This window comes from Lepidochelys olivacea, assembly GCF_965140295.1.
Source record: "Lepidochelys olivacea isolate rLepOli2 genome assembly, chromosome: 1".
Classification (NCBI taxonomy): Eukaryota; Metazoa; Chordata; order Testudines; family Cheloniidae; genus Lepidochelys; species Lepidochelys olivacea.
In genome coordinates this window covers 118,635,940-118,649,804 of record NC_140411.1, presented here as the reverse complement: position 1 = coordinate 118,649,804, position 13,865 = coordinate 118,635,940, and the positions used below count along the sequence as shown (strand labels likewise).

The 13,865-nt window shown below is 42.4% G+C and overlaps 1 protein-coding gene across 1 annotated transcript in view; it reads left to right on the top strand.

Moving 5' to 3' along the window:
* Nucleotides 1–2,859: 2,859 nt before the first annotated feature.
* Nucleotides 2,860–13,865, top strand: part of IL1RL1 (interleukin 1 receptor like 1) — a 45,285-nt gene continuing 34,279 nt past the window's right edge. Inside the window, exons 1-3 of the mRNA XM_084616903.1 lie at nt 2,860–2,945; nt 9,114–9,184; nt 13,351–13,549. Coding sequence (XP_084473029.1) covers nt 9,121–9,184; nt 13,351–13,549 — 263 coding nt within the window. The 5' untranslated portion in view covers nt 2,860–2,945; nt 9,114–9,120. The remainder of the gene's footprint in view (nt 2,946–9,113; nt 9,185–13,350; nt 13,550–13,865) is intronic.

Sequence of the window (13,865 nt, the reverse complement as noted above, 5' to 3'; positions counted from 1 at the left end):
TCTGCACCATTCTGAATTTGGCTGTGATGGCTGACACTCACAGACTGCAATACTTGTGGCTTTCTGTCTCCTGCTTCAGCCTGTTCCCCTGCTGAGGCTATGTCTACACTACTGTGGTAAGTCAACCTATGCGATGCAACTCCAGCTACGTGAATAACGGAGATGGAGTTTATGTACCTTAGGTCGAGTTACCACAGGGTCTACGCCGCGGGGGGTCGACGGGAGAAACTCTCCCATCGACTTACCTTCCTCTTCTCATCGGGGGTAGAGTACAGGGTTTGACTGGACAGTGATCTGCAGTTGATTTGGCGGGTCTTTACTAGACCCGCCAATCCACTGCTGGTGGATTGATCTCAGAGCGTCGATCCCAGCTGTAGTGTAGACCTGCCCTGAGTTGCAGTCTCACTGCTGGAGAAACACAGGCACAGCCCATGGTCTTATCAGCCTCTGCGAGATCTGGTACATTTGTACCAGCATCAGGCTGTTAAGGGCCTTGCTTTTAGTTGCCTGTTTCTGGTCATCGGCTTGCAGCAGTGTTGAAAAATATGCAGTTTTGGCCAGCTAAGCCAGATTCTTATTAGACGAAGGGAAAAAGGAGAGAGACAGGAAAGAGAAGAAATAAGGTGGGGAAGGAAAAGGACACATGGGGGGGCAGTGTGTGTGTGTGTGTGTGTGGAGAAACCCACGTGGTGTTCGGGATTCAGCCAGTAGAGATGGTGGAGTCATCTGCGTCCCTCACTCTGGCCTGGTCAAGTCAGGACGTCCCTCACAATTAAGATGAAGAAGGTCCAGGGTCCCAGGAGATGGTCAGGGTGGCAGCCATGATGGTGAAGTTTGCTCTAGTAGCCAATGTTCCTCCCCAAAGTCTGTTTCTTTAAGGACCCACACAGGGAATGGTGGGCAGAATAGCCCATCCCCTCATTATTTTGCCCAACAATTAGGCCAACTTTCACACTCACCAATTTTGGGTCACTGATTTCTGGTTCCACGCTTTTCTTGTTTACCAAGCACGATCTCTACACAGTCATTGAGTTATCTCAGTAGGCCTTTTTGGTTGGACTCATTCAGTTTTTCTGTCTCCCTTTCATACTTTTTCCCATCAACATTTGTTTTTATAGGTTCTTGTGACATCTTATAAACTCTCATGTATGTTTTACAGTAGGGCAAATTTGTAGGCCCAATTATCACAACACACCTGCCTCCAACCTACTACATCACCTTTGTTTTATCTGCATTGAGCCTCAACTCACTAGTTCCCACGAGTCTCAGACCCTGGGTAAAGCATTCAACAGCAGTGCCTGGATGGGATGAAATAGAGGTACAGAGCTGAGAGTGACAGAACACAGAAAGCATCACAGCCGTACTTCCTCACTAACTCTCTCAGTGGCCTCTCTCATGTACCCACATTGATCAGGAAAGCAAACAAGATGGATGCTTATGGAGCGCCATGCCCTCTGGGCTAACTGTCCAAGGCTACCCTTTGAGAGTGTTCAGAAAGAAAGGAATGAAACCACCCACACACAGGCCAATTCACTCTTGTCACAGTGCTTAAGTGACACAAGAACACTTCATGATCAACGGTACTGAAGGCAGCTGAAAGATCTAACGTCAGCATAAAGCGCCATGAGATTTTTTTTCCATGTTTCTGCAAAGTTTGAATAAAACTGTATTTTGGATTGTCTTGCTGCTTATGGAGAAAAGAAGGGGTAGAGCGGAACCCAGCCAGGTACCACCTGGAATGCTCTCAGGCCTTTATGGAATTAGTTCAGAGGCTGCCTGGCAGAGCAGGGAGCAACCAAGGCCTGTGCTGGCTGTGCTTAGGCCTGCATGGAACGGTTTCCTGATGGGAGGGAGGCAGGCAGAGATGAGTCCACTGTTTTGGCTGCTCTTGGGGCTGCCTGTAGTCAGTCAGTGAGTGGCTTGACAAGTGACAGAGCCAGTGATCTGAGCTTATAAAGCCGTCACTGAAGGGTTGGCTGAAGCATTGTGGGATTGGATTAGGAGGACTAATTGTTCAGTTGTAGTTGTTACACCAGCACTTAACTGCCTGTAGTAGCCGTGCAATGATGCAGAGTGCCATGGTGGACAGTGCAATGGTTAGCCTTGTCCAGAGCAAGAGTAACAATGCCAGCAGTGGTGGTAACAGGTGTAATGATGGCAGTGTACATATGGTGTGTTACTTCCACACTGGGGCTTTGCAGCAGTGGTTGCAATGTCAAAGCTTTCTGGTGTATACATGTCCTGTATTGTTGGATTGTTTGTTTGGTAGTGAGAAAAAGTACAGCATAATTCCTGAAGAAGTCCTTTAAAGGGGCTACCTCATGGCTGCTTCCCTCACTAAAAAGCTGCTCCTGCTATTCCAGCTCTGGTCATTTCTTTGGCCTTGCTGCCTGGCCAGTCTTTCTCAAGTTCCTCTTCTGTGCTCTCTCTACCCTCTTTCAGTTCATGTTTTTGGTCCCTAATGTTCTTTATCTGTCACTTATTTTTGGTTGTTAATCAAAGTGAATCATACAATGCCTTTTATTGACCAAGTGCAGCTCTGTCCTTTTCTGCCAGATGTTTGTGGGGAAGGGTGCACTGGAATTAGCCAGCAGGCTTATTACATTATAATCCAAAGGCTCTAAAAAGTTGATTTAAGTGTTGCACATAGTGATTAATAATGAATGCAGTGTTGTTTAAGAAGTATATTTATTTCTGGTTAGCAGAGACCACATCTGATAGGCACTGGTTACCAAAACAATTTCTGTATCTACTACGTGATAAATCCTATGCAGTGGGAGGTGCCTTGAAATGAGGTTACATATCTTGTTCCTACAGGCATGAATTGCAGAAGCAAGTTTATAAAGTTTCCACTAATCTCTGGCATGTGCTGTAATAGAGGAATCAAAGTGGAGGACAAGACACACAGACTCAGTTGATTCTCTCCATTCTGAATTGTCCAACTGGTAGGTTCAATTTCTATATTATAATTTAAATGTAATTCAGTGTGTGATGGAGAGTCAAAATAAAGAGCACACAAAAAATAATTCATGTAGGAAACTGAACATTCTGTGGGATCCATTCCTTTAGCATGAATAATTGTATAATCTCATTTACAAGATTCTTTATTTGTGATGTAAACAATGTTGAGTAAAAGAAAAGTGAGGGACTCCAAGTTTGTGTAGAATACAGGTAACTTTGGAACTAAAATGAATGACCTCCCTTGAAAGGAGGTTCAGTTTGAAACTAACATTTTTCCTTCAGTTTCCTGAGCTGAACATTTGTTTACAATTCAAAGATATGAATGATGCTTCTTGTGTGCAAATGGTTTTTGCAGCACTGTATTTTCCATGTTGATATACCTGCCTGTTTCAAAACACTGCATTACTACACTATGTACAGCAATATGTACAGCACAATAATTAAAAACTGTTATATTTTAATGTTGGGCTTGCTGAACTATACAGTTACAGTTTTGACTAATGTGGAAGGTACTGATTCCCTTGAGAGCTATTCCTGGCACTAAGTCCAATGCTATGCTCATTATTTTAAAGCATCATTTGCTGTCAGAGTGAAAGCATTGTGTATTGCTAAAGGTGTGAAAATAACATCTGAAAGATGAATGGGTGCTCATTATGAAGGCTTCTAAGATTTCTTCACATTATGGGTATCAGCTGGCATTTTATATCAACGTCATAAAACATTGTGAATGAGTAAATTACTATAGTATTAATTGTCAGTTTTTGCTAGTGTGAAGTGTATGCATGTTATGTTTAGTAATATTTGTAAACAATATTATAAATAATATCAGTTATGTATTGCCAATATGCAAGTTTGGAAAACAGCTGATAATTGTGTTTGTTAACACAGCTGTATTTGGGGGAGGAAAATTACTTTGGTAGACAACTATTCTTTATAATATAATAACTAGACCCTGAGCACTCTCACTGCCTGTGAAATCAAAGACAGCTGCTGCCACTTGGCACCTTACAGGGTCTGACATGTCTATTCAGAGAAATATACAACATTGGAAGGCATTCCTGTGTGTTCAGACTTTGGATATACAAAGTCTCCTTCACATGGGTAAAGGTTTCGAGAACTGAGCCCATAAAGGTATATCTCTTCCCTCAGACCTCGGAACTTATTATCAGGGTCGAAGGAAAGTTGCAGTAAAGCTGTTGGAGAATTACAGGAAAAGCTATTTTATCTAGAAAATTGACATTTTTGGCAGGATATTATGGAAATAAATCTACTGAGTAAGTGGTTTTCCAGGAAACTGTTAGGTAGTTTTTACTTTAAACATATTGTACGTTCCAAATATATCTGCAAAAGTTGGGGGTGGGGGATCATATTCCCCTGTAAATATACAATACTGTCACATAGCCTGAATCCTACATCACACTATTTTAAGAGATTCCACAAATGTTTGAGGGTACAAAGTCAGGCTGCCCCTGTCCCTCAGCCAAGATACAGGAGTCATTTGCCCATTCTTGCCATTCTGGAACCATGGGCCTGTCTCCTCGCACCTTGTATTTTGTGCAAACACTTGTGCCCAGTGGATGTAACATGTTACTAAATGAAAATGGTAGCATTTTACATCTGCTTTGTTCTCACACTTTACATGATTGTAAATGATAGCACAAGGTATAAGGTATTGGAGAACCAGGTCCATATTGCCAGGTCCATCAGTGTGTCTAAACAGTGCTAATCTCTGATCCAGCTTTTGTTGAGGTCATTTGTAGATTTGCCATTGACTTCAATGGAAAATGGAAGCAGAATCAAGTTTTGTTTTTTTGAATTCCTGAAAAAAGTGTGTTTGAAAAACATACTTCTCTAATTATAGCTCAACATGTGCTGTACATGATTCAAGATCCTGCTGAAAACTGATGCCAAGGCACATACAAGGAGTTTTATGAATGTAGTGATACGGTGCAGTGAAGAAGCAACACAGTGGCTAAAATTATTTGGGGAGAATTTACCCGTGCAATGCGACTATTTTGCACCCACTCTGCTGGTGCAAATTGATCACAAACCCAAAAGCCTCTCCAGGAAATACCCTTGGAACAAGGGGCCTCCTTTGCAATCTAGTTGTCACATCTGGTTCCATGTGACCCCTGACGCTGCTGATATGCCAGTTCCAAGTCCTGGCCAGTGCACAAATTAGGGCATCTGCGAGTTGTGCCTTCGCTCCCCTCTCAGTCCTGTTGACTCTGGCTTGGTTATCTTTTGTTTGGATAATGTTGGCATTCAAGTCGTGTTCCACTAGTGTGAAGTGGGCTTTGAAGTTAAACTCTTAATGTGAACAAGGAAGTGCAGCAAGCCTATGGACTTGTCTGCACTACAGAGTCTTTGCCAGGACAGTAATGTCAGCAAAGGACACTAGTGTAGATGCAGTATATGCTGGCAAAAGAAGATCTTTTGCTGTCAGAGCTTCACCACCTGCTCAGATGATATTAGCTATGCTTACAAAGCACTATTCTAGCAGTATAACTGCATCTCCACCAGGAGTTTTGCTGGTATAGCGGTATTGGCTGGGGTGAGTGATTTTTTTTCACACTCCTACCCAACATAGTTATGGCAGCAAAGCTTCGAAGTGTAGACCAAGTCCTGGTTAACTCTTTTCTGTTACAGCATTATGTGTCCAGAGACAGAATTTTTGCAAGGCAAATATTCCTTAATCTATATAAAAGAAAGCTTAGAGTTTTTTAGTAAATGGCCTATGCTACCTCTCAAAAATTGAGAGTTGTGAGTGCTCATGAATTTCCATTAAGCTTCAAACCCTACCTTCTACCTATGGCATATCAACCTCTTGTTGCTTGCTTGCCCGCACACGCACACGCACACACACACACACACACACACATCACCATCTTGTCACACACATATCACCCTCTTGTTACTCTCTCTCTCCCACACATACTCTCTCTCTCTTTCCGAAATTGGAAAGAGAGTTTGAGTTTGGACAATTTCTTAATCCAGGTAATATGTGCAGTTATTAGAAAGCAGATTGCTGATCATCTGTGGTGGCCTTTAACCTTAATCTCATCTCAAGCTCTTTCCAGCTCTGGAATGCTCTCTGGTGATTTGCTGCCTTCTCATGGCATGCCAGATTTCTAGCCAGATTTTTTCAGTCCTTTTGTTCCTGTAGAACCCAATGTGGCTGGAACATTAGACTGGAAGAGTTTGCAACAAAAACAGTATGCAGCATTCTGGGTTTTTGAGTACATAAGCCATGGCCTCTCCACTTTGTCACCATTGGGGATTTCACACCAGTAATGTGTTGGATGAAAACGTCTATTTTCATTGTCTTTGGGGAACATGAAGTTTTTCACTTGCTGTGGCCCATGCAGTACAAGGAAGTCCCTCAGGCTACTGCTCAAGTCGGTCCAGAGTCCTGGATCATCTAGACTTAAGGAACTAAACTCAGGAGCAGCTGTTTCTTGCACCTCCACCACACTCTTCTCTGATCTACACTTTTCTTCAGGAATGTGCATGCTTACATTCATTTGAGATGGAGAGATGGATGCTGCAGTAGCTGCCAGGTCACCTGCACTCTGACTAACTGGAAGATCAGGCATCTCCTCACCACTCACATCCTCACTGGGGCCGGAAGGCTCACTCTGAACATTTGTGTCTATGTATCTCAGGAGAGCTCCTTCCTGCTTAGATAGAAAAGCTTCCTTTGCTTTCTTTCTTTTTCTGAATGCTGCCCCAGAGCAGTGTTTTCTTCTTTCACTCATGACTGCTGATCTGTTCCAGCTATAGTGGCTCTCAACACCAGGGCCGGCTCCAGACACCAGCGAACCAAGCAGGTGCTTGGGGCGGCAAATGTAAAGGGGTGGCAGGATGTTGGGCTCTGGGACGGCAATCCGCCCTCGGTAGCGGCAGGAATTTGGCTGCCGCTCCATTACAGCGTGTTTCGCGCTCAGCGGCAATTCGACGGCCACACCATTGCTCCGCCTCCGTGTTCAGTGGCAAGGTGGTTTTGTTTTTTTTTCCCCACTTGGGGTGGCAAAAACGCTGGAGCCGGCCCTGCTCAACACTCAATTGAAGGGGACAAATAAGCAGGCTGGTAGCAGGGCCTGAGTGAGGGATGATATCAGCATCTTAAGGGCCTAACTGGCTCCTACTACTTCAGTTGACTCCTCAAGTGGGTTCAGGGAAGCAGCAGGAAACAGAAAGCTCCCTGAGAAGCTGGTGTAAATCAGTCCAGGCTCCTGGTGGTGCTAGAGAGGTACATAAGAGGCTCCTCCTCCTCTCTCTCTCTCCCTGCAGCTCCTGCTGCTTTCTGTTATTCCCTCTCACCTTTTCTCCTGCCTGCCTGTTCTGTCTTTTGTGCCCTCCTTCCTCCAGCACAGCACTCCACCATCTCTGTGCATCTAGAGCAGAGAGAATACATATGCACCAGCAGCAGACACAATTTTCTACACTCTGGGTCCTAGTGGCAACCCCCAACAGTCTGGCACCTGAGGCGGCCGCCTCAGTTCGCCGCATGGTAGTAAAGACAGTGTACTTAACACGTGCAGTATGTTACTTACCTCTTTTCCAATATCGTTCATGCTTTCTTTATCTCCAAGCTCAGTTGTTGTAATTCACTCCGAATTAGGGTTCTCTTGAAAACTGATCTGCAACAGATGCAAGATGTGGCTTCCCAATTATATTATGACATAACTTGAAGTTGTTGTGACATGTCATATTATGCAGTACTATTACTGGATATGTCACAAAAAATGGTAAAATAAAAATAAAATACAAGGTAAATGTTGAAAGCAAAATTTTATTTTGAAATGAAGTTTTTAAATTTTCCAAAACAGAGGGTTTTTTTGGCATATCCGTTTTGTAGGAAATTTCAAAAATCTCAAATGAAATGTCAAATTTTCTTACAAAACAGAAATGCTGAATACGGTAAACTGTTACGGCTGCTTAGTTTAGCTGGATTGTACTTATTCTGTCTTCTGAGATGTTGTCTGGATTCTTCTTCCTAGTGTATGTGCAATGTGCCTCAGGTAGCACGTGACCAGGATTCATCACTGAATTTGGTCCACTGGTTGGATCATCAGCTTCCCTGCACTGGGCCAGGCACTGATGGGGAGTGCGACATAAATGCTGATCCATGCCCTCCGTGTGTGGATTGAGCTAGGGAAAGGCTATATTTGCAAATCTCCATAAACGAATACCAATTACACCATTTTTTCCCTAATAAAGTATTTTGCTGGGGAAGTGCTGAGCCATGCTGCTCAGTGTGAATTCTAGCAGGCATTGTGAAGTCTCCGGAACTTTCTGGTACTGTATGTAATGGGAGTATGTCTGCTGCTACACCCATTAAGAGGGTGCAGTGTGCACTCCCTTCCTTGCACATCTATTTGGGCCATGTCTTCACCTCCTCTTTGGCTTCCTTAATGTCATTAATGGCACGAATCCTGCACGGTTCTTGTGCTTAGGTGATTGCAAGGGTTGAGGCTGACACCACCCTGCATGAGGAACACAAGATTTGGAGGCTTCTTATGCCTTCCCTGCTATTATGCATTTGTGCATGGGGTTGAGTGCAATCTTGGCCTTCATTAGAATACAGAGATATTTCTCATGCTTGCATAAGCCAAGAATTGTTCAACAGCTTTTGCTCAAACTTTTGGAACAAATTCACCTTTTAGCAAAGACCAAGCTCGGGAAAAATCAGCAAAAATGAATAATTTTTTCATAAACATAAGAACGGCCATCCTGGGTCAGACCAAAGGTCCATCTAGCCCAGTATCCTGTCTTCTGACTGTGGCCAATGCCAGGTGCTTCAGAGGGAATGAACAGAACAAGCAATCACTGAGTGATCCATCCCCCATCATCCACTCCCAGCTTCTGGCAAACAGAGGCTAGGAACACTGCTGTGAGCAACTAACACTGTAATGGCAGCGTCAACATAATCTAACTCTCGTATTAGTTTATGAGGCAAATGCTATAAATCATGCTGCAGAACTAGCACACTATACAGTCAGCAGCCCGTATGACTCAGTTTATCATCCCACTGTACTGTTATCTCTTAATCGATGTGCACCTTTATCTGTACTGCAGCGATAGTACTGTGGATGCAGTAAGAGAGCACTCTGCAAAATCCCACTCTTTCTTTTTATTTCTTGATTTAGAACCGTGATGGGCCTTCTGCACTTGATCCTGCTATCTACTTTCCTCTCAGTTTCCATGACATCAGAATTATGTAAGTCTCATGTTACAAATATGTGACTGTCTCTTCTACAGAAATAGCTTGAAAGTCCCCAAATAATGGACACTTTACTTAAAAGTAGCTGGCTTAGTTCAAGCCACCAACCACAGTTTAAAATTAGTCCCAGATAGTATTACCTCAGGTTATTAAAATACATCAACCACTGCCCGCCTCTGAGATATTAAACTAAGGGTCTTCACTAGCAACATTAACGTGCTGCTTTAACATGGCTGTGTAGCCGCGGCACCAGCGCTCTGAGAGAGCTCTTCCAGCGCTACAAAAAACCCACCCCCATAAGAAGAGTAGCTCCCAGCACTGGGAGTGCCGCTGTCTACGCTGCCACTTTACAGTGCTAAAACTTGCAGCGCTCAGGGGGGTGTTTTTTCACGCCCCTCAGCGAGAAAGTTGCAGTGCTGTAAAATGGCAGCGTAGACAAGGCCTAAGCTTCCTTTGTCTGCTTCTGGTAGCTATGCAGGTGGAAGGTAAAGGTGCTTTATGAAAGGATAACTGGTATTCTAGGCCCCCATTCAACAAAATCACCTAAGCACATGGTTACGTTTCACTGAAGTCAAGCATATGTTTAAGTGCTTTGCTATACTGGAGGCCTAGCTAACATTTCCTCTCTCATTAAAGGTGATTTTTAATGCACATTGCTGTGTGAGATGTTGGCTAAATGCAAACATGACTGCCACGCTTTCGTAGGCCGGGCCCGCCACCCTTATTTATGTTAGTAGTCCCTTCTGCTTCAATGTGACCACGCAAGTAAGGGCTCCTGGATTGTCTCTACAGCCACCATCTACCAGTGTAATATTATTTAGACCTTACATATCTCTCCTATCTAACTCACTGAATTGCATGTTGATTCGGACAGTATGAATATGAAAGCAGCTATATAAAACATATTTCCGATTATAGGTTTCCATATGTGTAGGTTTACATATCAATCCCAATTTACAAATGAATTCAATTTATTTAAAAGCTAAATTCTGCTTAAAGTTGCACCAAGATAAGCTGCCTTGACTTCAATGGGTTTAGATCAAGTCCCTAGTCTCCTTTATAACTAGGCTTGGCAGAATTTGATTTAAATTTTTTTTTGACAGATATTTCAGTGTTTATTTTTAAGCATTTTTTCAATCTTTATCAATTTAAATTTTAACATTTGTGAGAAATTATGTGGGGGTCACATAATTGTTTAATGACAGCAGATGTTAAGCTTCAAAAAGTTAAAGCTTTTAACCATTAAAATACAAATTTTCAACATCACATCTGAATGTATACAAAGTAAACATCTTTAAATCAAACTCTCAAGCAGCATTTTTCGTACTTTGTAAATTTTAATTGTTATTGATGGAAGTAGTTTTTGCTGGTTTGTGTGTATATGGTGAGATCAACATTCACTGATACTTACCAATAAAAAGCTAATCCTTCCAAACCTATTTATAACCTTTCTCCTCCTCCTTTGTCTTTTTAAATGCTTCCATTTTAAATGCGTTCCTCCTTAGGCCAGGCAATGCTGTCACATCCTGATACTCCTGACACTTACCACTTCCCTTAAGTAGCTTTTGGGAAGGCAGTATTTCTAGCCTGACAGTAAGTGTCTTTTCTGCCAGAGGAATTTTCTCCATAGTTCCATCCGGCTACCTCTTCTCTTTCTTGACTCCTCTCTTGTTTTCCCTCTCCTCCATCAGGTTGTCTAACCCCCACTCCCACTAATTCTCTCTCATCTCTCTTTTCCCCAATGTGTATGTAATTTTGAGACCCGAGTGTCTATCTCAGAGCAGCTGTTTCAGCATTTGGGTGCTCACACTGGTGCATAGCCAACTAAATAATCAATTTTCAGTATCTATGTACCTAAACTGTGACATAGGACTGGAAGAGATCTCCTGGGTCATGGTGGTCTCCAGTCTTCTGATATCTCAGACAACCCTGTCATATAATCCCATTCATAAGTGCATCAAGCTTCATCCTAAATCTAGTTAGGTTGTTTTCCCCCAGTACTACTGTCGGGAGACTCTTCTAGAATATCTCTCCTCCTCCTCCCTCTAATTTCCATCCTACATTTATTCATGACGATTTTATGCCCAGTCTGAGCATTCAAATATTGAAGTCGCCACTCTAGTTTGAAAATTGGGTGCAGTGTCTTTCCCCAATTTCCTGTCTCAATTTCTCCATTTGTTTTCCTTAACTTCTCATTTTATCCTGCTTCCCCAATTTCTCCTCTAATCACTCCCACTATTTTCCTCTCTTTTCATCTCTCCACCAGATTCTGGTATCCCCTCTCCTGTCCTTCTGGTTTCTTTTTCTTATTCTCCTACTTCCCTGGAACTTCCAGAACATTCTGCATTTTTGGCATGTATCCCTGATGGGGTGTGTATACAATCTTCCTTCTTCTACTGGTCCCTGTATAAACGTTTCCCTTTAGAACCTCCTGCCTATGTTGTATTTACAGGCACCTAGATGACAATACAGTAACTCCTCACTTAACGTTGTAGTTATGTTCCTGAAAAATGCGACTTTAAGTGAAAAGATGTTAAGCGAATCCAATTTCCCCATAAGAATTAATGTAAATGGGGGAGGGGGGTTAGGTTTCAGGGAAATTTTTTTTTTGCCAGACAAAAGGCAGTATATACATTTTAAACAATTTTAAACAAGCAATTTAATACAGGTATAAGTTTTAAACAATTTAAAAGAAACAATTTAATACTACAATCATCATTGCTGAGTATGAAGCAATGGGAGGTGCCCCCGCCTTACCCCACACAGGCACAGCCCACTGGCACTGCAGACAATGAGGCAGGCAAGGAGGCTGAAGGTGCCGTAGGCTAGGAGAAGCACGGTGCGCAGCAGCAACGGCAGCTTCCCCTACTGTGCAAGCACCAGGGGCGGGGGCTCAACCCTCGCCCCCCCATTCTACCCCTTCCCCCCAAACCCCCACCCTTAACCCACCTCTTCTCCCTCCCACCTCCTTCCCCTTTACACCGTGTCCTTGCTCCTCTCCCCTCCCCCCCCTGCCTCCTGAACACCGCAAACCAACTGATTGCCCCACAGGTTTAAGTCCCTGCTCTGAATCAGGCAGAGCAGGGATTTTAACCTGAAAACCAATATATTGCCACAAAAATTTTCAATTTCACTGAATTTTCCGATGAACAATTCCTGACCTTACTTTTGACTATTTGATTCTGGTATAATTCTGGACTTCCCTCTGTCTCACGTAGTGCTTATTAGTTCTATAAATAACTTATTACATCATTCATGAAAAGAAAAATTTAGAAGGAATTAAAAATTGAATAGGACTAAATTAACCCCTGTGCTGACTCTAGAAAGTCTGCTGTTGCCAGTGTTCCATAGTTTAACTATGAGAGTAAGAATCAGTGTCCTTATATGTTTGTTACTTCATGGAGCTGCTAATCAATTAACTAAAACCATAAAGCAATCCTATTGTCCACTATAATGTGCTCTGGTAATTTAGTTTCATACGAAATCCAGCCTAAATTCCTTTTTCTAGCTCACAGGAAACATGTTGCACTAGCAAAAGCAATATGAACTTGAAGTAAAGCATTTGTAACAATGGGTATGTTGTATACTCATATGTTAATGAGAAGAGTATGTCACTTTGGATTTGCACTTATGTACTAAAAGCTAGTCCACACCTGAAAACTGCATTAATTCAACTTAAAACTGATTTAGTTAAACTGATGCAACCCCCTGTGTGGTTACTCTTATATCACCTTAAACCTGGTTTATAACAGCTTAGTTTCCACCTGGTGCAACTAACATAAGCCAGGTATAAACTGATATAGGAGTGGCTCCCTCTCCAAGTTGCACCAGTTTAACTAACTCGGTTTAAAATTAGTTAAACAGGTACAGTTTTGCATGTAGACCCGGTCTAAATTATACCTCAGCATACTGTTCCATGAAGAGTGTCTCAAGATATGATGCATTAATGATCATACAACAGCACGACTCCTTCTGAAATTTTATTGCATTTTCCGATTAAAAATGTGTAAAATATCGGATACTCACAGGGTGAAATTCTGGCCCCTTTGAAGTCAGTGTCTAAACTCCTATTGACTTTAATGGGGCTAGGATTTTACCCATAGTTTTGCCATGTATTTTTTCTCCAGCCAGGATTGGGAACTTTTTATTTTCTTCTTTTCCAGTTCATGCAATGGAAGACGAAGCTTTGGTTGTAAAATGTCCCCAAGACTGTCAAAATAGGACCGTCAGATGGTATCACACACAAACTAACCAGCTCATTCCTGCAGAAGAGGGTGGACGGATACATTCCTCTGGGCGATTTCTTTGGTTTCTGCCAACATCAAAAGAGGACTCGGGAAACTACACTTGTGTTACATGCTAGTAAGCAGAACACTGAAAAATGCAAGTTTTAAGGCTATAATAAGCACAGATGTCTGTTTTAGTTAGATGGACAGTTATAATCCCAATCTGTATAATCTCACTTATTTTCATGGTATCCATTTGAATCCCTGAAACTTTTATATACCAATTGCTATTTTTATGTGGCCATTTCCCCCACATCTTTTAACTGCAAGAGAAATACAGTATCACGTGCATACGTATAAAGCAAAAATAATATTCAGTAGAAATTGTAGGTTATTTCTAGCTAATCCCTAGAAATATTCCACAGCCCTCTGTGTCTGATCTGTTTTTATTT